This window comes from Somniosus microcephalus, chromosome 22 (genome assembly GCF_052327205.1).
Source record: "Somniosus microcephalus isolate GS21.2 chromosome 22, FLI_Smic_1.0, whole genome shotgun sequence".
Classification (NCBI taxonomy): Eukaryota; Metazoa; Chordata; class Chondrichthyes; order Squaliformes; family Somniosidae; genus Somniosus; species Somniosus microcephalus.
This window is the reverse complement of record NC_141008.1, coordinates 12,339,522-12,365,341: the sequence shown is the minus strand read 5'-3', so window position 1 is coordinate 12,365,341 and position 25,820 is coordinate 12,339,522. Positions and strand designations below refer to the sequence as shown.

At 43.7% G+C, this 25,820-nt stretch overlaps 2 protein-coding genes across 5 annotated transcripts in view; one reads left to right on the top strand and one right to left on the bottom strand.

Moving 5' to 3' along the window:
- Nucleotides 1–25,820, top strand: part of atp2a3 (ATPase sarcoplasmic/endoplasmic reticulum Ca2+ transporting 3) — an 824,766-nt gene that overhangs the window by 466,013 nt on the left and 332,933 nt on the right. The gene's annotated exons all lie outside the window — the stretch shown is intronic.
- The window catches only part of zzef1 (zinc finger, ZZ-type with EF hand domain 1), a 229,044-nt gene that overhangs the window by 74,547 nt on the left and 128,677 nt on the right, over nt 1–25,820 (bottom strand). For 2 of the 3 annotated variants that reach the window (XM_085964180.1, XM_085964183.1), the window contains exons 27-38: nt 25,039–25,211; nt 23,436–23,510; nt 21,258–21,834; nt 20,654–20,826; nt 19,200–19,477; nt 18,353–18,527; nt 15,635–15,767; nt 8,174–8,370; nt 7,051–7,170; nt 6,464–6,655; nt 5,030–5,130; nt 3,173–3,308 (exon numbers count right to left, since the gene is read on the bottom strand). In XM_085964180.1, coding sequence (XP_085820306.1) covers nt 3,173–3,308; nt 5,030–5,130; nt 6,464–6,655; nt 7,051–7,170; nt 8,174–8,370; nt 15,635–15,767; nt 18,353–18,527; nt 19,200–19,477; nt 20,654–20,826; nt 21,258–21,834; nt 23,436–23,510; nt 25,039–25,211 — 2,330 coding nt within the window. The remainder of the gene's footprint in view (nt 1–3,172; nt 3,309–5,029; nt 5,131–6,463; nt 6,656–7,050; nt 7,171–8,173; nt 8,371–15,634; nt 15,768–18,352; nt 18,528–19,199; nt 19,478–20,653; nt 20,827–21,257; nt 21,835–23,435; nt 23,511–25,038; nt 25,212–25,820) is intronic. The other variant, XM_085964181.1, reaches the window with a different exon arrangement.

Here is a 25,820-nt window from a genome sequence, read left to right as displayed (position 1 = left end):
GTTTCAGGGATGCCCAGGAGGCAGCTGTGGAACTATTGGACTGAGATTTTACCGATCTTTTGGGTTTCCCAACAGCTAGATAGTAATAATGTATTTTACATTCAACAAGCCATCTGTAAAACTGCATTTTGGTATCATAGAATCATACAGCACAAAGGAGGCCACTTGGCCCATCGGGTCTGTGCTGGCTCTTTGATGAGCTATCCATTTGGTCCCACGCCCCTGCTCTTTCCCCATATCTCTGACAATTTCTCCTTTTCCGGTATATATCCAATTCCCTTTTGAAAGGGAATAGGGTCAGGGAAGATGGACCAATTTATGTGCATCACTCCAATTCTCCTGCATGCATCGGAGACTCAGACAAGCAGACTGGGCAAAAACGGACACAGCTGACCAATGGCGTTCTCACTGCATCTCCCACATACTACGGTGGAGTGATCATGTTGCCGAGTCAGGTTAAGGTGACTGCCCAACCTCCCCTCCAAGTGTCTCAATTGCCAGAAGGTGTTAATCACTGTTTGACTGGTCACACTACACCTCCAAGACACTCAGTGCCTGCGCTCGGGAGACCTGGAAACCTCCCCCCTCTGTAAGACCAAGAAACATCCGGCTCTCGACCGTCACAGCTGACCCCAGGTCCCTGGATACAGGAACCATCTCCACCACGAGGGGAGCCGAGGACTGGGAGATGGAGATCTACAATCCACTAAAGGAGCCTGCTACAATGAGTGAGTGACCAATCACCTTAGGCCCATATAAAACAAATAACTGCCCAAGAATGGTGGAGGGGTTGGTGCGTTCAACCAAGCAAGCTCTAGGAGATTGCAGTAACTGATAACACAAGTGACATCTGCTTCCACCTATTGTCCACAACTCAAAATGTCTGCCACATAAAGGATGACTGTCACATGGTCTGTGATCTGAGGAAGTGTTATTATCTTGTTGCTTGCAAGGGAACTTGTTCAATGCTCAAAGATCTAGGATGGGATGGTATTCCTCCAGACTTCTTGGGCACCATGAAATAGTGAGAATTAAAAGCCATTCCATTATTGATGGTTGAATTCACTCAATTGGTGCAGGTGAAAGACTAGGTCTCAACCACTAATCAAGGGTATCTCAAATGAGCGGGCAGGTCCATACCTTAAAAATGTACAGGGAAACTCGGTTAGAAACTCTTAAGACTTGAGTGTCAGTTGTGACCCTCTTCCAAATAGCTGTGAAGTTTATCAAAATGACTGCCCAACCGGGTCCTTTGTGGGTCGAGGAGAAAGGAGTCAGTGCAGGATGACAACAACTTGCATTTATATAGCATGAGAAGTCAACAAGGGAGAAACAAGACACTGAGCAGTGAGAGAGATGACTAAAAGCAGGGTTGAAAAGATAGGTTTGGAGAGATTTGTTTAAAAGGCAGAGCAAGAAGGAGGAAGTTGGAGAAAAGCGATGAGACTGAAGGCTCGGCTACTGATGGTAGAGATGGGGGAGGAGAGCAGAGACAGATGGTGCACAGGTCAGAATCTGAAGTCTGAATGCAATGGGCAGGGATGTAGGGCTGGAGGAGATTGCAGAAGGTAGGGTGGAAAGAGTCCATTGAGGGACTTTGAATTTAATGCAGGTGGGTCAATGGAGTTGAGTGAGGATGACGGTGATGGGTGAGCTGGGCTTAGTACAGGGCAGGATACCAGCAGCAGAGTTTTGGAAAAGTTTGCAGTTTGCATAAAGTGGAACTCAGGAGGCCAGTAAGAAGGACGCTGAAGTCAAAGTCGGAGATGATAAAGTATGTAAATAGGGTTTCAGCAGCTGTGGATGGGAGTTAAGTGCAAAGGCAACTGGCGTGACCGAGGTGGAAGTAAGTGGGACCTTGGTGATGGGCGAGATATATGGTTTGAAGCCCAGCTCAAGATTCAACAGCTATTAAGGTCCTACATAGTGCAATTCAGCTGAACATCCATGGCGACAAGCGTCCCACCCAGACCTTGAGGTACAGTGCACCCAATGGCGGTGTGCTGTGCAGAAGCTCCTATAAGACACAAGCAAGCACAGCTGCTTTACGTGACCTTTGACAGAGATAGCCCCGAGACCAGTCCATCCAGCAGTGCGAGAAGGATGTATTCCATACAAGAAAAACAAATTAATGAATTGAATGGTAGGATTCACCAGGACAGAGACAATTTCCAGCATTTTCTGTATTATTTCAGCTTTCCAGCATTCAAAGTTTTTCTTTTTACCAGGTCACTCTGTGTGCAATACAGCATTAGTCAATACCACATTCTCCATTAGGAATGTCCACAGATATTATTTGACAGCAACAAGACTTTAGCATGTTAGAAAGCTGGTAAAATCCTCAGGAACGGTTGTTTAGATACTACACTTTACTTCAGGGCCTAGGTTTAAATCATGCCCAGGACAGTCTTCTGAGAATCCAGTAGCTTCAATTAGATCCATGAGGAATCTACAACAACAAAAAACAACCCCTGATCTTATACGCTACAGTCCAGCCACCTGAAAAGAAAATGCTGAGGAATTAAGTGATACTTGAACTAGGTGCAGAGTGTTTTGAAGTGCAGACTGCATCAGTAGTGCAGTACCAGGTGTGCCTTGTATTGCTGCTCCTCTACTAGCATCCCTTACACTGGGCAGGACATCATGTTGTGACATATTTCAAAGATCTGATCATACTATTGGGATTTTGGCACTTTGATGATGGTCCTCAAAATTAAGACCAACTCCAGATCCAACCCCATTTAAGATTAAATATTTGAGTTCATGGCGCTGATCAAATTCCTCGAGGGCCTTCCCAGACCACAATAACTTAATAAAATTACCGTGACTAAAATTTTCATGAATTGCAAATTAAATCTTCAACAGAGTGACTTTATACTGTAGCTACCACATACTCAGAAGCTTGCCATCATGTGCAGGTCTTGGAATCGCTTCTCCGCCACTTAGACATTTCTGTAAGGGCCTACCATTCCTGCACACATGTACGATTTCTCTAGGATAAGCCAGCGTTAACGCCTTACCCTGAAATTCTACTTTAGATATGATCTGATCGTATACCTGGCAGACAGGTTTTTAACCCCAAGGAGGAGTGAGTATTTTGGTACACTGTAAACATCAAGTTTGAATTTTTAAGGCTAAACACAGAGACCATTAACTAAGGAAAAGGACACACCACACATGGTACAATCATCATGTCAGTGTCGACAGCTTTCGTGTTGTGGTCTTCTGTACGGGAGGCTTTGCTCGGCTGCCACTTCAAAGACATGGACTGGATTGTCTCATCTGTAGTAATTTCATGGCCATCAAACCTGGGGGGGGGGGGGAAAACAGTACAAAAAGGTAGAAATGCTGCAATGCTTCAGGTCACTCTTAGCAAATTGACTTCATTATCGATGCATTTTGAAAAGTTAAACATTTCTCTCAGACAGAGGTAACCTGCAGTATTACAGTGAGATCGGGATGTAGTGCCCAACTTGCAAGGTTTTTTTTTTATAAACTAATGTGCGGCATTATTCAGGCTGGCAGAAGGTGGGAAGTGGTGTTCCACAGGGATCGGTCCTGGGACCAATGTTTACCATGGACTCAAATCAGAAGTACAATTCCAAAATTTGTGAATGACACCAAATTGGGGGATTTAGTGAATACCGAGGAAAGACTGCGACAAAATAAAAGACGTTAATAAACTTGCAAAATGGATGTGTAAATGGCAACTTTCAAAATGGATGAGTGTGTGGTACTGCATTTTGGTAGGAGGACTAAGGAGGCCACCTACTCCTTAGAAAATAAGAGTCTAAATGGGGTAGAGGTGCAAAGGAGTCTGGGGGTACACATTCACAATCATTAAAAGTAGCAACGCAGTTTAACAAGGCCATAAAAAAATGCAAACAAATAACTGGAGTTTATTTCTAGAGGAATAGAATTGAAAAGCAGGGAGTTATGTTAAACATATAGAACCTTGATTAGACTACACTTACAGTACTGTGTACAGTTCCGGTCTTATTGCAAAAAAGGATATGGATGGCGTTAGATGACGAGGGATGGGAGGATGTTCGTGTGAAGCATAAACACCAGCATAGAACAGTTGGGCTGAATGGCCTGTTTCTGTGCTCTAACTTTTAGTACTTCTACTCATCAGCTGCTGTGAATTCAAGCCCCACCAAAAAGAGGTGCTTCACATACTACTGCCATACACAGATAACGCATTTATTACAGTAATGAATCCAACAAATACTGACAGAGTCTAGGTTCAGTCTGTTCTTGGACAAGTTTGCCAATGCAATGCTACTGTCCAAAAACTGTTAGAAAGAACAAATTTGCATTTATATAGTACTTTTCATGTCCTCCGCATGTCCCAAAGTAAATGAATTACTTTGGAAGTGTAATCATTGCAAACATCAGTGAGATAATGAATTGGATAAATATTGGCCAGGACACTTGGAGAACTCCACTGCTCTTCTTCAAATATTGCCATGGGATCTTTTACATTCACCTGACCAGGCAGATGGGGCCTGGGTTTAACGTCTCATGCAACAATCAAGCTCGCTCTCAGCATTGCGGTGTAGCGTCAGCCGAGATTGTGTGTTCTAGGCCTGAAGCAGGGCTTGGACTTATGATCCTCTGACTTAGAAGTAACAGTGCTACAACTGAGCCAAGCCGAAACCCATGGGTGGCTTTCCCAGTGCAGGCAATGCTTTTAACATTACGTTACCCTAATCCAAAGAGCTACGGGTGCTCAAGTGGACGAGTGTGAGCGTCAATGGGCATGTCTATATACGCAGAGCTCTCCTTTACAGAAATGTTGTTTGCAAGCTTTTGAGAAATTTGTACAATACCAAGGCAAACATTACAGACGAACAAAGATTTAATGCAATGTTGACGATGGCCAAATCTTGGGTAGATAAATTATAAAAATCTTCAGAAACATTTTGCAACCAAAGCAGTACTGGCTCTTGAACCACAGAGCACCTCACAGGGCTTTGGTAGCAGAAGGCTGACAGGACTTTATATAATTTTAATATTCTATACTTACCGTTTTTGAACTTCAAGGAAGAAGCAGTCCGTTTTCCTCATCTGAAGTTCATACATGGCTCGTAGAATGTGCAAAGGTGCATTTAGAGCATCATGAGTTATCTGGGGGAAAACATATCTCCCTTATAACAGAAATAAACATTCCAATTGCTGCCTCCCTCCAATAGATGGAACAGCAGAGTACAGGCAGAAATAACCAACACAAATATAAGGATCCAGAGATTTCAGTTTGAACCTTGGCACTTGCTTAAATCGTTTCTTAGATGGGTCCTTGCCGCAATACAGTTTTCACCAAGTGAGAAAGAGTAAGTGAACAAGCCAAAACCTCTCCACCATTTTGTCACAATTTCTACTCTAACATAACATTTAGCTTTGCGAGGGGTGCATCTTATTGTCTCCTGACAGGAGATAATCGCAGCTAGCCTGTCGGTCCACCTGAGAACATAGGAGCAGATGTGAAGAGTAAATAGGATTGTGTCTCAAAACCTGGGACCACAGGGTTAGGAAATAAAGCATCGGCTATTATCCCATTGGGCCTGCTCTAATAATGCTTTTAAGTTACTGTATTTCTGGTTCAAGCATGGAAAGTGCTTTATAAAAGCTGAAATCTAGATTTGCCTCCACCACGACGCAGTTCCCCCAATGGCTCGATGAGATTATCTAGCGAGTAGTAAGCCATACAGGTGAGAAAGGGCCTAGGGCCTCAGTCTGTACTGAGTCTGCCGATTTCAGTCAGAGTGGTGACAGGGTGCTACAGTTGGTTACAACTTCCCCAAGTTAGGCAGACAGAAATATTTCAGAACCCTTGTGCAGGAAGAGAAACACACACAGACACACACACACAGACACACACACACAGACACACACACACACACACACACTCAGTTCCAAAGTCCCACGAGGTCAAATAGCCTTCCAACATTCTGTGAAATGAGGTGCCACATAAATAACAGGCACCTGGAGTGAGGTGACACCAGGAGTCCAGCAAGCGGCCAACATCTTCAGGGAGAAATATGGTGAGACAAGTAGATGAGACACTGCTCTATTGTACAGATAAGCCCACATCAATCTCAATTAATGAAAGAAAGGGACCTCACCAAATGGTCTTTAAACAGGATTCACTTACACCACTAATTCTTAGCGCTCAGTAAGTAAACATAGAAGATAGGAGCAGGAGTAGGCCATTCGGCCCTTCGAGCCTGCTCCACCATTTAATGTGATCATGGCTGATCATCCAAATTCAGTACCCTGTCCCTGCCTTCTCCCCATATCCCTTGATCCCTTTAATGTCCAAGTAACTCAAAGGCTGAATAAGTGACCAGAGTGCTAATCCGCTGGAATAGTTACTACACTGTATGCCAGAGCTCCGGACCTTTACCTTCAATATAATTAATAGTCATAGAATTTTTTTTTTTATATAAGTTTCCATCCATACCTGGAAACAAATTTTTGTAGCTTCATCAAGTCCTTCCAAGGGATCGGGTTTGGTTTCATCTAGATCAAACACAGAACTCGTGCTCTTAGACTCATGATCTGGAACCTGTTCCTTCTCCTCCGTCTCAGAGTCTGCCCCTTCAGCAGTGGTACTGATCTCCTTCTTTGACGAATACATCATGATCGACAGGGTCTTGTGTACAACAAAGAACAAAGTGAGATTAAGCTTGAAGTCTAACACTATTAATTTTTCGTGAATCTGGTGTATTCTAGACTCGAAGATGTGGCTGGTTTCAGTATCTTGTGCCAAATTCAAAACAGCTACATTTCTTGCGGAGTTAAATTTATCATATCAAAGATTAATAGGGCATCCCATTTCACGGTCACTGGAAGGGAACTTTGCACATGCATTTTTCTGACCAGTTTGAAGTATGAAGTCAGGGGAGGCCAAGTACAGATCTGTTTATAGCATCTCAAATTCTGGCAATTCAGTTCGCAGTTAGTGGCACAATTTGGGCCATTAAATGATGACAGAGACATGACCCATGTATTTAGAAACCCAACGCTGTATGAATGTGCTGTTCTTACCTCCAGGTCACAAAGCAGCCACAGCTTACTAAACCCTGTCCCCTTGGTGCATTTCTTCTCCAGCAGTTTGATCAAACCAGATTGTAGAATGATTGGATGGATCTCTTCAACGCTGTGTTTCTGCAACACAGAGGCAGAAGAGTTAGCAACTGAAAACTGTTGGGACTTTCTCATCAGCAGCCAGCTCAACAACAAAGTCCTGATGATCCGCTGGTGAGCAGGGCATTATCGCTACAATAGGACCAAATCACAGGAGGGTCATAGCACGGTTCAGGTATACCACATATCCACGATATTATTAAAGAAAAGCCTCAAAGACCCTTGCAATCCATCAAATATTACTTGGGAGCCTGATCAGACTCACCCCTTAGTAAAGCACCAACCCTCCACTCGGTGCCCCTCACTGGTCACCCAGCAGACATTGGAACCTGCAGGAAGGATATCCTGCCCTAATGCTCCATGGCACTGCTCACTAGAATAGACTTTTTATTTCCCCCCCCCCACCCCAAAAATATACTATTTTCACGCTACTCGAGAATTAAACTCATCCCCGCCTCTCATTCTCCTTTCCCACCTCTTTTGCTCCCTCTTTTATCTCTTTGCTCTCATATTTCTGAGGCGTGTAGCAGCATTTTAGGAAACATTATTCATTTTGTTTGTATTTTTCCAGCAGTATGCTTCGCTTCCACTTGGAGAGCAAGTGCACGAGAGAGATTGAGAGAGACAGAAAGTGCACGGGTGCACGCAGAGGGCGAGCAGAGACAAAATGAGAGCGCATGAGCGAGAGTGCAAGGGCGAGAGCAGTCAAAGGTACAGCATAGAGAACAAGACAGAGTGTGCCAAGATGAAGGAGACAAAGAGGGTGATACAGAAGTAGAGCGCACAAGACCGCACCAAAGGGAGGGAGACAAATAGAGCATGCAAGTGAGACACAGGTTGAGCAAAGGAGCACAAAAGAGAGTGGGAGAGAGAGAGACTGAGGATGTGAGAAAGACACAGTCAGAGAATGAGAGCAGCAGAGATCCAAACAGTGAGAAACTCACAGAGTGAGAAAAATAAGGATGGACGTGGTTGTGAAAGCCAATCAAACTAACATATCAAGGTCATTTACACAAGTGATTACCTGCAGCGTTTTGTAGAGACCCTTTAGAGCTAGTGACTGGAGCCAAGTTGCCTCCACCGCATCCGGGAAGCTGCTGTCTATATTGGTCTGCAGTAGATGGCTGTAGATTAACATAAAGTGCTGTAGGAACTGGATGAGTTGAGGTTGAGCTGCCGTGTATTCAGGCTCACAAACCTGCGTCAACCGATAATCCCTCACTGTGTTTAAAAAAAAAAAAGGGGTGATATTAAGAGAGAATGGCTCATTTAAACAACCCAATCGGCCCACCCCATCATTCTATATTCTCTGGCTTTCTTTTGTGGTTGAACATTTTCTGTAGTTCAGCTCGTTTCTTTTGCTCGTTTCTAATTTTTTCATTCCACAACACTTTCCTTTGGGCTCTAGCAGTACATATGAAATATTAATCCACACATCAGTCAAGCTGGCAAAAAAAAAATTGACGACAAAGTAATACATCAATCGGCAGAAGTCGTTACCTCAGGAGGACATTCCGAATAAATACAAAAAGAAAATACTGCAGATGCTGGAAATCTGAAATAAACACAGAAAATGCTGGAGATATTCAGCAGGTCAGGCAGCATCTGTGGAGAGAAACAGAGTTAACGTTTCAGGTCGATGACCTTCCGTCAGATTTTTTTTTTCTAGTTCTGATGAAAGGTCATCGACCTGAAACGTTAACTCTGTTTCTCTCTTCACAGATGCTGCCTGACCTGCTGAGTATCTCCAGCATTTTCTGTTTTTATTCCGAATAAATATCCTGTTTTGAACTTGCATCGCTAGCTGCCTTAAAGATGATCTAATTCTTTGATAGACAGAAAGACATCCATATAAATACCACTACATGGTATCAGAAGTGTTATTTGCAGGGTGCACATTCCGAGAAAACAGAATGAAATAGGCCAAAGCCTGTAGTATGCAAGTGAATAAACATTGGCCGTCGACTGTGGGAACCATCGCGACTAAAAAGTACCAGAAATTGGAAGTAGTTTAAACAATTACAAGACAACATAGGGATTAGCGAGAAAAAAGTGATAGACTGGAGTATTGCTTATAGTAATAGATGAGGCGCTTGGGTTATAAACACCTTCATCTAGGAAAATAATGCAGATAAGCGAAAGGTAGGAAAAGTAATCAAGCAGTTTGAGAAATGCTGTTTTCCATAGAAAGATCACATCTGAGAGGTATCTATTTAATGCAAGAGGTTCCAAACAATCTGCAGGCAGTTGTGTGCCGGAATTAAAGACACTGGCAGACTCGGGAGTGTGCAGCATTAAACAGCTCCCTCATTACGGATAACATTGTGCAGGATGAAAAAACAGCAGCATGACAGCACTGCTGTGAGACCGTGACATAGGACTAGAAAAGATGGTAGGGCACGATTCAGCGCTGCGGAAAACACACAAAGCCAAATAAAGCAAATCACAGGAGCAAGTGACAGAAATACAGCAAAGCAGCACCTTAAAGAGATGGCTGCTACTAAAGCAAAGCGAGGGAAAGGGTGAGTTCACGTGTAAGAAAAGGCTCAAGCCTAGGCGTGCTTGGCTAACAGCAAACCTCGTCACCAGTTCGATACAATGCCTCCAGAGTCAGAAGTGGAAAGCAACACGAGAATGGACCCAGTTAAAATAACGTCAACTTCAAACCAGATTTAGAACACAGGGAAACCGACTGCCGCAAAAGATCGATAAAAGTGTGAACACATTTATAAACTGCTTCCTACCAAAGTCAATATAATTTGATATTCTGGAGTTGGCAATAAGAAGTCTGTTCTCAGAACACGAACTGCGGTGAAGATAAATGATTCTACAATTATATTGTCAAAGATACACAAAGGACATTCAGGCATCACATAATATCAACAGCACGTGCGAGTAGAATTCTACTGGCCAAAACCAAATCAAAGCATCACCCACAGTGTCAATATGCACATCGTGCAGTTTGCACAAATCCAGGTAACAAACCAAGAGAGTCCCCACTCAGCTATACACAGATCATGGCAAAAAGCAGGAGGGGATTTAACAAGAGTAAAGTAGTCACAGATTATTGATCAAACTATCCTGATGTTAACCTACCTATCACAACAAGCAAGGCTGTGATAGATGTAATCTGATCTATATTCACAATGCAATGACTACCCGATGAAGTCTGTTTGCTAGTGCTGTTGGGGAGGGTTTAAACTAAAATGGCAAGGGGTTGAGAACCTGTGCAGGGAGACAGAGGAAAGGGAAGCAAGGATGGAAGCAAAAGACAGGAAGGAGAAAAGCAAAAGTGGCAGTCAGAGAAATCAAGGGTTTAAATCAAACATGGCCACAGTAAATAATAATTCTAAAAGGTCCAAGTGTTAAAAAAACAAGCCTGAAAGCTTTGTGTCTTAATGCAAGGCGCATTCGTAATAAGGTGGATGAATTAGCTGCGCAAATAGACGTAAACGGATATGATATGATTGGGATTACGGAGACATGGCTCCAGGGTGACCAAGGCTGGGAATTCAACATCCAGGGGTATTCAATATTCAGGAAAGACAGGCAAAAAGGAAAAGGAGGTGGGGTAGCATTGCTAGTTAAAGAGGAGATTAACACAATAGTAAGGAAGGATATTAGCTCTGATGATGTGGAATCTGTATGGATAGAGCGGAGAAATACCATGGGGCAGAAAACGTTAGTGGGAGTTGTATACAGACCCCCAAACAGTAATGCTGTGGTTGGGGATGGCATTAAACGGGAAATTAGAGACGCATGCAATTAGGGCACAGCAGTTATGGGTGGCTTTAATCTACATATAGATTGGGCTAACCAAATTAGTAACAATACCGTGGAGGAGGAATTCCTGGAGTGTATACGGGATGGTTTCCTGGACATGTCGAGGAACCAACTAGAGATCAGGCCATCTTAGACTGGGTATTATTATGTAATGAGAAAGGATTAATTAGAAATCTTGTTGAGCGAGGCCCCTTGGGGCGAAGCGATCATAATATGATCGAATTCTTCATTAAGATGGAGTGTGAAGTATTTGACTCAGAGGCTAGGGTCCTGAATTTAAATAAAGGAAACTACGATGGTATGAGGTGCGAGTTGGGTAGGATTGATTGGGGAATGTTACTCAAAGGGTTGACGGTGGATAGGCAATGGCAAACATTTAAAGATCACATGGATGAACTACAGAATTTGTTCATCCCTGTTTGGCATAAAAATAAAACAAAGAAGGTGACTCAACCGTGGCTAACGAGGGAAATTAGGGATAGCATAAGATCCAAGGAGAGGACATATAAATTGGCCAGGAAAAGCAGCAAACCTGAGGATTGGGAGCAGTTTAGGATTCAGCAAAGGAGGACAAAGGGATTAATTAAGAGGGGGAAAATAGAATATGAGAGTAAGCTTGCATCCTAGGGTACTTAAGGAAGTGGCCCTAGAAATAGTAGATGCATTGCTGGTCATCTTCCAAAATTCTAGAGACTCTGGAACAGTTCCCATGGATTGGAGGGTAGCTAATGTAAACCCCACTATTCAAAAAAGGTGGTAGAGAGAAAACAGGGAATTAAGCCTGACATCGGTAGTGGGGGAAATGCTAGAGTCCATTATAAAAGACGTAATAGCAGAGCATTTGGAAAACAGCGACGGGATCGGACAAAGTCAACATGGATTTACAAAAGGTAAATCGTGCTTGACTAATCTACTGGAATTTTTTGAGGCTGTAACTGGTAGAATAGATAAGGGAGAACCAGTGGATGTGGTGTATTTGGACTTTCAGAAGGCTTTCGATAAGGTCCCGCATAAGAGATTAGCGTGTAAAGTTAAAGCACATGGGATTGGGGGTAAGGTACTGACTTGGATAGAGAACCGGTTGGCAGACAGGAAGCAAAGAGTTGGAATAAACGGGTCTTTTTCCGAGTGGCAGGCAGTGACTAGTGGGGTACCGCAGGGATCGGTGCTAGGACCCCAGCTATTCACAATATATATTAATGATCTAGGCGAGGGAATTAGATGTAATATCTCCAAGTTTGCAGACGACACAAAGTTGGGTGGGCGTGCATGCTGTGAGGAGGATGCTGAGAAACTCCAGGATGATTTGGACAGGTTGGGTGATTGGGCAGATGCATGGCAGATGCAGTATAATGTGGATAAATGCGAGGTTATCCACTTTGGTGGCAAAAACAGGAAGGCAGATTATTATCTGAACGGCAATAGCTTAGGAGAAGGGGAAGTGCAACGAGACCTGGGTGTCCTTGTGCACCAGTCGCTGAAGGTAAGCATGCAGGTGCAGCAGGTGGTTAAGGTGGCAAATGGTATGTTGCCCTTCATAGTGAGAGGATTCGAGCACAGGAATAAGGATGTCTTGCTGCAGTTGTACAGAGCCTTGGTGAGACCACACCTTGAGTATTGTGTGCAGTTTTGGTCATCTTATCTGAGGAAGGATGTTCTTGCCATGGAGGGAGTGCAGCGAAGATTCACCAGACTGATGCCTGGGATGGCAGGAATGACGTATGAGGAGAGATTGGGTCGACTGAGCTTCTGTTCGCTGGAGTTTAGAAGAATGAGAGGGGATCTCATTGAAACTTATAAAATTCTAACAGGACTAGACAGACTAGATGCAGGAAGGATGTTCCTGATGGCAGGGGAGTCCAGAACCAGGGGTCACAGTCTAAGGATAAGGGGTAAGCCATTTAGGACTGAGATGAGGAGGAATTTCTTCACCCAGAGAGTGGTGAACCTGTGGAATTCTCTATCACAGAAGGCAGTTGAGGCCAATTCATTAAATATATTCAAGAAGGAGTTAGATATATTTCTTAAGGCTAAAGGGATCAAGGGATATGAGGAGAAAGCAGGGACAGGGTACTGAATTTGGATGATCAGCCATGATCTCATTAAATGGCAGAGGAGGCTCAAGGGGCCAAATGGCCTACTCCTGCTCCTATCTTCTATGTTTCTATACAACGGTCCACATCTCGCAACATTTGCTCAGGGCAGGGTATACAGACACGCAACTTCCGGCCCTCACCTCGTCAAATCCAATGGATTAGTGGAAAAATCAGTGCAGTGGGTCAAAAGCCTGATCAAGAAAGCAAAACACGCCAGTGTCCCAATGTCTGCAAGCGTCTTCTGACTTACACGAGCACATTGTTACAGTGCTGTAAATCACCCAAACTGCTCAAGAATCGCAGGGCAAGTACAAAGTTGCCCATGAATGAATACTTGCTTCACTCAGAGGATTCAGAAGTCATTAGGAAGCTGGTACATAAACTTCAAGATTTACTTCCACTTCTACCTGGTAATGAAGTCCGTCTACAGAATCGCCATGGTCTACTTGGCGTTAGCCAACAAGAAATCCCACCTGGATCATAAAGACAGTAGCCACATCGCCAAAACCGGCGGGACCAGTGTGAGCTGACAAACAAGCAACCAGACGCCGGAAGAAACACTAAACCAACAGGCAAACTACAGGGAAAACCAAATGAAACAAGGAACTAGACAATGGAAGAAGCACAAAAACAATACAAGCCATCCAAAATAAAAACCAATCCAGTGCTCAAACTCAACAACCTGTCAGAGCTGATCTTGTTTGGGTGATTTACACAGATGTCAAAAAAGCAGTGTTTGAAATGTGATGAAACGTGGTATGGAGTCAACTCAAGAGTTAAGCACGAGTAACCTCTCCTCTCACTAATATGGTGGCTCAGAGAATTCGCAAGTTAGTTAAAAAGGATGAAAAATGTGTACACGATAAAGTGACCACAGATAGTTGAGTCGATGATCATAGTTAATCTTCAGAAACAAAACAACAGAATGTTGAACCTTATCAACATAAATGTCAAAGTGCTCAAGAATTGAAATATAGAATCATAAAGAAACATGTCAAATGGGCATGAGAGGTGCTGGCATTGGCATTGAACTACAAAGACTATCCAGACAGAAAAGCTTAAACCAAAAGGCGGTAGGCTATAGCGATAAAAGAACACAGTGCCATCTCCTGGTGGCAGTTGTTCCCTCATGATATAATCCTGGAATAAATAATCCTATATTGAACGTGCATCATCGTAGTCTAAAGGTCGATTTAATTCCATATCAAGAAACATCTCTGCACTCCTCCAATTCTGACCTCGGGTTTCGCCGATTTTAATTGCTCTACCATTGGTAGTTATGGTTTCAGCTACCAAGGCCCTAAGCTCTGGAATTCCCTCCCTAAACCTCTCCACTTCTTCACCTCTCTCTCCTCCTTAAAATCTACCTCTTTGACCAAGCTTTTGGTCATCTGTCCAAATACCTCGTGGCTCGTGTCAAATTTTGTTCGATAACGCTCCTGTGAAGCGCTTTGGGGCGTTTTACGACGTTAAAGGCGCTATATTAATGCAAGTTATTGCTGAAGTCTCCTTTATAAATATCACGTCAGACAATTTCAATTAAGCTTTCTTGCATCTATGCCTATTTCCAATATGTTCTGAGCTTAGTTTTGTTCTTATCCTTCATTGTGAACGGTTTTAAGACCGAGGATATTCTAGCCATATTTTATCATCGAGTGGAATCTTTTCTTTACAGCGTGGCCCAACCTCAGAAACTACATTTTACTGAACAATACCATTTCCTTTCCCCATACTTTCTTATTGTCTCACGAGGATGGGTTATTGATTTAATGACAATGTTCTGTTTGAGGCCAGTTATCTGCAGTGGACCGAAATCTACTGGGATTTGGAATGTCCTCTGAAGGTCGTCCCCCAATCTATTGGATTTAGGAACCACAGAGCTAAAAGTAATCGGCTATTTTTTTCCCTCCCTCTGTCCCAAAGTGAAAGCATTAAAATCTTGCAACCTGTATTCCTCTACTTCATCAAAGTGAGCACTGTAGTTCAATCACAGCTGCTTATCTTACTACCTCTCCCCAGATCCAAGGCACCTCCGTGCCGCACCTGGCAATAGAACAGGCCATGGACCTGCTCCCAGGCTTCCATCAATAACTATTCTGCAGCTGGCTCCTCGGAGGTACATGACAGCACGGGTTCAGCTTTCTCTTGCTCTCCTTTAGGAAACGCCACAAGACCAACTAATGCTCCTGCCACTGATGTGCATGAGATCAAGAACTTGGCAGGTTGGGTCTTGAGGGCAAGTATCTATCCCGTCACTCTAAGCCAGGTGAAAGGTAGTTCAGTGAATTAAGTGCTCGTAAACAGTTATAAACGCTCACTTATACAAAAGCAAAAGACTGATACTGAAATCTGAAATAAAAACAGAAAATGCTGGAAATACTCAGCAGGTCAGGCAGCATCTGTGGAGAGAGGAACAAAGTTAACGTTTCAGGTCGATGACCCTTCGTCAGAACTGGAAAAAGTCATGCTACATCAGGTAGAATAAACTTTTTCCAGTTCGGACGAAAGGTCATTGACCTGAAACGTTAACTCTGTTTCTCTCTCCACAGATGCAGCCTGACCTGAGTATTTCCAGCATTTTCTGTTTTTATTTCATGAACACTCACCTGTTTTACGCTTTCGAGTCTTGATGTCGATTACCACAGCTTGAATCTTCTCTGTAAAATGCTTCAGGACTATAACATCATGTGACTCATTTGCATTGTCTATGTAAACAGTATGAGTGCCCCTGCACAACACCTGCGTAAGAACAGAGTTTGCATCTTAAAAACAATACAGGCACAGAGCACAAACAGTTTTAGCACACAGTACTTACTGGCCTTTAATAAGTTATGCAATTTTATTGCACTTTAGGCACTTTACAGCCTTCCGGACTTAATATCGAGTTCAACAATTTCAGATCATAACCTCGGCCCCTATTACATTTTTACTTATATTTTTTATCCACACCTTTGTTTTGGCCTTTCCCCATCCCCCCCCCCCCCCCCTCCTTTCTTTCTTTTTTTTCTCTCTCCCACATGGCAGCTGTCTCCCATTCTGCCAACGCATTTCACACCTAATCTAGAGCCGTCTTTTGTCTCCACTAGTCCTATCACCATCTCGTCTCGTTTTGAATACCTCTTAATGTCTCTTCTCTTTTGTTCTCTCCCAGCCTGGCCTCTTAATCTATTTCATTTCCTGTGCTTCTTTAGTCTTGACAAAGGATTTTCACCCGAAACATTGACTCTATTTTCTCTCCACGGATGTTGCCTGGCCTGCTGAGTTTTTCCAGCATTTTCTGTTGTTATTTCGGATTTCCAGCATCTGCAGTATTTTGCTATCGTGCAATTTTATTTGACTAGCTGAACAACTCAACAGACCCTCATTCTGACACAACCTCATGTAGCAAGACACCACTTTCAACTGGTGCTTCTTACTTGTACTCAACCTAAACTGTCAGCTTCCATATGCACCTAAAAGTATTTGAACCAAAACTTGACCATGTGCTTGAAGTAGATGGAATGACATACTACCTGGTGACTAATGGACTGTTCTATCACTGGGTGTGAACAGCTAGGGCCTAACAAAACTCATGCCCAGATTAGAGTAAGAGGCAGAGGTAACCAGAAAGTAGCTTAACTGCCATCAATTTATAGAATCAGGCTTTCGACTTGCAACACTAGAAGTGTCTAAGACCACCACGTCACAACTGCACTGTTCACAGTGACTGAAATACAAAACACAAGGAATGAACAAGTTGAAAAGTGTAGTCTGAACCAAAAATCAGAACTTATTATGTGGCACTTTATCAAACGCCTTTTGAAAGTTCATGTAAGCGGTTAATGTGGTGTACATGAACTTTCAAAAGGCGTTTGACAAAGTGCCACATAATAGGCTTGCCAGCAAAGTTGAAGCCCATGGAATAAAAGGGACAGTGGATACGAAATTGGCTAAGTGACAGGAAACAGAGTAGTGGTGAACGGTTGTTTATCGGACTAGAGGAAGGTATACAGTGGTGTTCCCTTGGGGTCGGTACTAGGACCACTGCTTTTCTTGATATATATTAATGACTTGGACTTGGGTGTACAGGGCACAATTTCAAAATTTGCAGATGACACAAAACTTGGAAGTATAGTGAACAGTGAGGAGGAGAGTGATAGACTTCAGGAAGACAGACAGGCTGGTGGAATGGGCGGACACGTGGCAGATGAAATTTAGCGCAGAAGTGACACATCTTGGTAGGAAGAACGAGGAGAGGCAATATAAACTAAAGGGTACAATTTTAAAGGGGTTGTATGAACAGAGAGACCTGGGGGTATATGTGCACAAATTGTTGAAGGTGGCAGGGCAGGTTGAGAATGCAGTTAAAGAAGCATACGGGATCCTGGGCTTCATAAACAGAGGCACCGAGTACAAAAGCAAGGAAGTTATGATGAACCTTCATAAAACACTGGTTCGGCCTCAACTGGAGTATTGTGTCCAATTCTGGGCACCGCACTTTAGGAAGGATGTGAAGGCCTTGGAGAGGGTGCAGAAAAGATTGACTAGAATGGTTCCAGGGATGAGGGACTTCAGTTACGTGGATAGACTGGAGAAGCTGGGGTTTTTCTCCTTAGAGCAGAGAAGGTTGATATGATTTTGAACACCTCTATCAAATTTCCTAAGGGGTCTAGACAGAGTAGAGAGAGAGAAACTGTTCCCATTGACAGAAGGGTTGAGAACCAGAGGACACAGATTTAAGGTGATTGGCAGAAGAACCAAAGGCGACATGAGGAAAAACGTTTTTACGCAGCGAGTGGTGAGGATCTGGAATGCACGGCTTGAGAGGGTGGTGGAGGCAGATTCAATCATGGCTTGCAAAAGGGAACTGGATAAGTACCTGAAGGAAAAAAAATTGCAAGGTTACGGGGAAAGGGCGGGGGAGTGGGACTGGCTGAAGTGATCTTGCAGAGAGTCAGCATGGGCTCGATGGGCCGAATGGCCTCCTTCTGTGCTGTAACCATTCTATAATTCTAATAGCTCCAAACCATTACTGATCATTTCAAATGTCTAATAACACAATGCAAACAATTACTCCATACCAATTAGTTTATAATGTCCATCAAGTGATACAATTGGTCAAATATCCTGAAAACTATTTGGAAGGTAGGATATTTATCTAGGCCTGTGCCATTGACAAGAAGTGCCTGACACAACAGAGTGATCCATCTGGTCATTACTTGTCCATGTCCAACATTGATCAAGCATCCATCCCAGTGCTCCTTCGTTTATTCTAATGCAATTCATTACACTTTAATATGGTGACACCACACAGACTCTACTTCAACTAACACATTCAAATTTACCTCTGGAAATCCCACCAGAACCAACAGCGTGAAGATGTTGGTGCGTTTCAGACGGAAAGGCAGCTCCTCGATGCAGCGCTCTGTGAAGGCAGCGATCACCTTCTGCCATTGTGGGCTAGAGTTCAGGTCCCTGAGGATGTCTGCCACTGAAGATGCCCAGTCCAGGCTAATCCTGCTTCAATCAGGAGAAAAACACAGTGATGGAGCACTTCTCCATCCAAGAAATACAAACAACAGATTTAGTACAGTCCTGCTGTATTTGCAGTTTTCTGGACAAGGCTTGAGAAATTAATAATTGTTCTTGCCACTTGCATTGAACATAAAATACGTACTGAAAATAATAAAAAGAAATATAGAAGCAGTTATATAGCGCCTTTCCCAACCTCAGGACACCCCAAAGAGCTTTACCGCCAATGAAGTTGTAATGTAGGAAACACGGCAGCAAATTTGGGCACAGCAAGGTCCCACAAACAGCAATGTGATAATGACCAGATAATCTGTTTTAGTGATATTGGCCAGGACACCGGGGAGAACTCCCCTGCTCTTCTCCAAATAGGGCCATGGGATCTTTTATGTCCACCTGAGGGGGCAGACGGGGCCTTGGTTTAACGTCCAAATGACAGCACCTCAGCTCTGCACGGGAGTGCCAGTCTGGATTATGAGCTCAAGTCTCTGGAGAGGGGCTCAAACCCACAACTTTCTGACTCCGAGACATGAGTGCCAAAGCTGACACCTATAAAAGGAGAAAGGTTAAATTAAAAAAGCTACTTTTCATTAATTTTCTATTCAATTTGTTTCAGAATTTTTGCTTTACACCCTCCAAAACAAATAAACTATTAAACCATACCAGTCCAAGCACACTGCTCCGAGGCTGAACAAAACCTGTGTCGTCATCCAGCCCGGATGCTTCAGGCTGCCTTCTGCTGTGCTAAGTAGCGTCCAAGAGGCAAAGAGGACATCCTTCACTGCTGCATCGGCTTCGGCTGGGGAGATTCTCATAAGCAGCTGCCCAAGCAGGCCCAGTGTCAAGTGATAGGTCTCAATCAGCTGCCCAGGATTCTGCATTGCCACTTGAAACAGGAGCTTCAGTACCTGCCTCAGGTTTGGTAGGCACATGGTTGAATCCTGTGGGATTGAGTATAGCATCAGAAGTCTGCAAACAAATTAGTTTAGAACATCCAGTGGTGATTATTAAAACAGTTGCTCAGCCACTGCAGATACAAGTTTGTGTTTCCTAGTGTCAGAGGACGGAGTTATTCGGAAAGACTGGAGAAACTTGGGTTTTTTAAGCCGGGAAAGGCGGCCACTGAAAGGTGATCCTACAGAGGTGTACAAGATACTAAAAGGTATGGAAAGGTAAACCCAGAACACCAAACTAAACTGTGAGAATAAGGCGTGGGGACACCAGTTTGAACTGTTGAGAGGCAAATTTAGGATCATTAGGAAGCTGAGCAACTTCTGAACTGGGTAAAGGTGAAAACTTTCCAAGCATTTAAGAAACAGCTGGATGACGCAATAGGGAAATGTAGGGTCTTTCTGAATAGATGAATAGCCAAAAAGGGCTGAATGGACTTCTTCGTCTTTTAACTACAAGATTCCCTATGGAGCATATTGCATGTCAGGGTTAAGTATGGTGTGCAAGTGAAAACCTGAACAGGTCACTGGACATGCCCAATGCAAGCAAAACAACTTGATTCTCCATTTTGAGGTTTTCCTACACTCGGGAGCTACTCAGTTCCTTAGCAGAGGGATCAAAAACCAGGGGGCACAGATTTAAAATAATTGGGGGAAGGTTTAGAGGGGATTTGAGGGGAAATTTCTTCACCCAGAGGGTTGTGGGGGTCTGGAACTCACTGCCTGAAAGGGTGGTAGAGGCAGGAACCCTAAACACATTTAAAAAGTACTTGGATGTGCACTTGGGATGCTGTAACCTGCAGGGCTACGGACCAAGAGCTGGGAAGTGGGATTAGGCTGGATAGCTCTTTGTTGGCCGGCGCGGACACGATGGGCCAAAATGGCCTCCTTCCGTGCTGTAACTTTCTATGATTCTATGGATGGCTTGCGAATGTATGGTTTTAAAATCTTGGCCAATTCCAAACATTCCAAAGTTTTACTTTGTACATTTTCACCTTTTACAAACCAGCATCTGGAAACAAATCTTGAAATAACACCTTGAAATAAAACTTCAGGGCCACATTCTCACACCAACTCCCAAAAATATCAAACAACTAAAAGAAGCCTGTTTGTTCGATTGTTAAACATAGGGAATTATCTCTGAATAAAACTACTTTAGGTTCTTACAGTTTTTACAGGAGGCAGCATGGCAGCCAGCAGTCCCAGAATTCTCTCCTGCGAGCATTCAGCAAAGACCTGGTCTTGGCTGGGCATGGACTCTTTGACGTCAGCGTCCATCTTGAAGGAGGCTTTCGGTCCACGCGAGTGAGCCGTAGCTGCTTTCACGGCAGACTCTGGCCCTGTAAATTGAAACGATTTTCAATATTACAGCACAAACATAAGGAACTTTCTTTGCTTTCCACCAAGTCAAGATTACACTCAGATACATAGAAACAGGAGGAGGCCATTCAGCACCTCAAGCCTGTTCTGCCATTCAGTTAGATCACAGCTGATCTATATCTTAACTCCTTGGTTCCATAGGCCTTAACACCCTTACAGCAGGGACAGTCACACTTGCAAATACACACCTTAACATTAAGAAATCCTTTTAAGGAGACTGTAATAGCTAAACTGGCTTTCAATAATGCAAGCGTCAAAAAGGAATTTATTCATTAGCCAACAAATAAATGGCAATTTTGATAATATTACACAATACGTTTCTTCCCAAGCTTGTTAGTAGGTTGGATCTGGCTCTTCATGTGCCTCAGTGAATAGCACAATGCAGCATTACCTGTTGCAAGCATCTCCACAGCTGCTGTAGGCGTCTGTTCAGCTGTACTGGAGTCGAGCAGTTGTGTGTCTGATACGGAGGTCTGCGGCACCGATTCAGTGGCAACTGAGTCTGCTGCCTCGGTAGGACATGGCTTTAGGACCGTGTCAGATGCAACGCTGGAGGGGAAAGATGGCTGTGCTGCCCCTGATGGAGCGGACATCACAGACAACGATGGAGTTTGCTCAGACTGCAAAGCATTGAGCTGCTGTTCAACCTTAGAACTCTTCGTAGAAACTCCAGAAGAAGATTGCTGCGAGGGGGAAGCGCTAATTATGGAACCGCTGCGTTTAACCTCATCTTCTGATGCACTGCCTGCTGCCGGGACATTTAACTGACTGGGTGAAAAAATTGCTGAGGAGCCAGCAGCAGATGAAGACACTTGATTTGAAGAATCTGAGTCATGGATCATATTGTCCTTACTGGTCTCCAAGTCCGAAGTATGACCTCTGGATCCAGAAACTTCGAGTACCTGCACACTCTCCCACTCAATGCTGTCAATACTTGCCAAGGTGGTATCACTTGCACTTGATTTTAACTGGAAATGGATGCAAACAGAAGTCAGTGACATACAACAACAACACCTTGCATTTATACAGTGTCTTTAACATAGTAAAACATCTCAAGGCACTTCACAGGAGCGTTATCAGAGGGTTCAACACCGAGCCACTTAAGGGGATATTAGGGCAGGTGACCAAAAGCTTGGTCAAAGAGGTAGGTTTTAATGAGCGTCTTAAAGGAGGAAAGAGAGAGAGGGGCGGAGAAGTTTAGGAAGGGAATTCCAGAGCTTAGGGCCCAGGCAGCTGTAGGCATGGCCGCCAATGGTATGCGAAGGAAATTGGGGATGCGCTAGAGGTCAGAATTGGAGGAACGCAGAGTAACACATTGTAAAACTTCGTAAAGCATGGGGGAAATGCACATAAATCTTTACTTAAAAAAGCTGGGCTAAAGAAATTTACAGTAATGCAAGGTCCTGTAAATTAAAATCTCAATAACCTCCATACTGAACGCACACAACAATTACACAACTTTTTATTCAACTGCAGCCAATTTTGTCCCTAAAGAGCTGTCCAAAGAGAAGCAGAGATTTTTTTTTATTTGGACAAAGATAAACAGCTTCTAAAAGAATTGTGAGGTACAATCAAAACTCCCAACCCGTACTGTAATGATGAGCATCCTGACATACTGCATGATGGACTGTGCTGGGGTGAAATCAAGTGCCATGTTCCATTTTTCAACACAATTTTGAATACTTGGCAGGAAATTTGATTTATATGTAACCCGGCTGCTAATTATATACAAGTCATAACTAGACTTTAAAAATTCTGATCAGATGGAAACTAGCTTTACATCAAAAACTAGTCCTACACTTTTAGTCATCCAAATCCCTCAAATGGACTAAACTCCCTTACCCCTCTATACTGACTGAGGTGTCAAACCATAAACCCTTCAGAAATTCAAACACAAGTTTAAAATATTATTCTAAAGGAGCCATTGACTTGGACAGTCTATAATTCTCATTTATATTTATTCAGACTTCTTATGATAAATCCACACCAGATTACATTGCAGCAACTCCGTTTTTTTTTAAATTTTGTATTAATTCACGGGATGTGGGCGTCGCTGGCAAGGCCAGCATTTATTGCCCATCCCTAATTGCCCTGGAGAAAGTTGTGGTGAGACACCACCTTGAACCACTGCAGTCCGTGTGGTGAAGGTACTCCCATAGCGCTGTTAGGGAGGGAGTTATCCCTAACCCAGAACATCCAGAAACAAATACACTATTTCTAAAGGTAGCCCCAACACCTTCAGAGGATCTACTTAATCATTCTGATATGTCGCCAACATTCAGCTTCTCGTCATTGCAAAACAGATTTGATTTTAGCCATTTGAAGTGCATTTTATCGTTTTTCCTTACTGAAGCTGTCTTGAGTTAGACTAGCTTAAGAAAATGAGATTTGCTGTATCAAGGATCAACTATGTAATACGAACCCAAGAACTGTTAAACACTATAGTATCTAAACACCATTAAACACTAAGATATCTAAAACCACTCAAGTAGTCCAAAGTGAATTGGAGTTCCTCTTGGTTTGGTTCCGAACATTAATTCTGCCCAGCTGTCACCTCAGGTGATTTTACCTTCTTTTGGATTTTCTCCCGACTGCACTGAACAGCTTCCTCTCCATCTCTGGAATGTGTATCAGACAATATTTCCTGAAGGAGGACAAAGGTAAAGATTATAAGCAAGGTTCAGTCGTTATTTTATTACAAAAAGCATCATCCAAAAGATAGTTTTGGAAAGTCCCCAAATTTTAATGCACTGGTTGCAAACAATTTAGCATTTTTACATTAGTAAATACAATGGGCTGGATTTTTATTAAGTCGGGAAGAAGGCGGGACTACAACTTTCGGGTTGTAGTCCCGCCTCCATCGAGATGCGGCCAATCCACGCGATTTTCACTTGATTGACCTTGTTGAGCCCACTGGGCGGGCCAATTAAGGGCCACCCGGCAACAGGTGACGTCACAGACTGAAATTTCATCTGTCAAGACGTGTTGACAGATGAAATATCAGCATTTCACAGCTGTTTGAAGCTGGCAAACACTGACAGTCTTACTTCTAACCTGAGTCCTTCTACACAGACTCAGTTAGAAATCTCGCCGGCACTGAAAGCTGCAGGCTGTCACTTTTGACAGCTCGCGGCCATTCTGCTTTCTGTGCCGGCTGAATGATGGACTCCCGAAACCTAGAGGAAGGAAGGCTGTAACGGTAAGTACAGGTAATTTAAACTTCTTTACACACTTTAGACACACCAAACACACTTACCTTTGCACTCATGCACCCATCACTCACCTGAACACCGACATCTCGACCCCTCCAAGTCCTTCAACCCGACGGCCCGACTCCTCTAACCTGGCGTGGTTTGGAGCCGTCGGGAATCCCACACGACAACCTTTAAAATAGGGATTAGGCTAAAAACTGCCTGTTAACTACCTGTTAACAGGCAGTTAATTGGCACTAATCCCTTCCCGCCTCGAGTCGGCGGGTCCCAGCCTTTGAAACTTACATGGAGGCGGGTTTTGGGCAGGATGGTGTCGGGACCCCCGAATGCGGGATTTTAGCCCCCCGCACGCCTAAAAGCCCGCCTCACGGCACACTGAAAATCGACCCCAATGTTTTTGCTGAGATTTAAACTGATGAACGAGGGGGCGCTGGCCTGGGGAATGAGACTATGTTCTTCTTTAAACCCAGTGACAGTATCAAATACAGCACAGGTGGAGGTGTCGTTTAGAGCTCCTACTAGACTACCTGAACAATGCGTTAACTACCCCCAGAACTGCATCAGCCATATTATGGTCTCCGTGACACTGCCCAACATCTGTGGAGAGAGAAACAGAGTTAACATTTCAGGTCGATGACCCTTCGTCAGAACTGGCCTCTCCACAGATGCTGCCTGACCTGCTGAGTATTTCCAGCATTTTCTGTTTTTATTTCAGCACAAACTACAGGCTGCTTTGGGTCATGGACCAGCATCAGCAGGGCCTGGAATGAAAGTGCCCACAATCATTCCACTAACCGGCCTGAATATAGAGAGGGAAGAGATTTTCATCAGACTGGTCTGGTCTAGTTTAGGAAAGAGGCCTCAAACGATTAAAGGCTAGTGTTTTAGTTCTAGCACTCAGAAGCTTTGACCTAAGCACACTGAACTGAAACCAATGACAGCAATAATTGGATTATTTACATTAGATGAGTCCATGCGAGTAGAGCGGGACTGGGCTTGCTGCTGGTTGCTGGTGCAATGATCAGTTGTGGAACGTATCGCTTCTGTGGCCTCTGTTGAGGAACCGGCTGCGTCCGTCTCACTTTCAGCCGACACGTTGGAGAGCAACGAAAGCACTGCGGAATTCTTCAGACCTGGGCCAAAATAAAATTAGCAAACATTATACGCTTCAATTAGTTACTCAACAAATAAAAACTGCAAATGCTGGAAACACACAGGTCAGACCAGTATCTGTGGAGAGGACAACTTGACAGGGGCATTAAGAAGGGGAGTAGGCCATTTAGCCCCTCAATGTTAGGAGTCTTCCGAACTGAAGTCTACAAGGTCAAACTGAAAGGCTCACTTGGCTGTTCTCCCCACTGATGTGGTCTGGCTTGCTGTGTTTATCTATTATTACACAGAATTCACAGTACAGAAACAGGCCATTCATAGAAACATAGAAGATAGGAGCAGGAGTAGGCCATTCAGCCCCTCGAGCCTGCTCCGCCATTCAATGAGATCATGGCTGATCATCCAAATTCAGTACCCTGTCCCTGCCTTCTCCCCATATCCCTTGATGCCCCCCAGCCTTAAGAAATATATCCAACTCCTTCTTGAATATATTGGCCTCTACTGCCTTCTGTGGTAGAGAATTCCACAGGTTCACCACTCTCTGGGTGAAGAAATTCCTCCTCATCTCTGTCCTAAATGGCTTACCCCTTATCCTTAGACTATGACCCCTGGTTCTGGACTCCCCGACCATC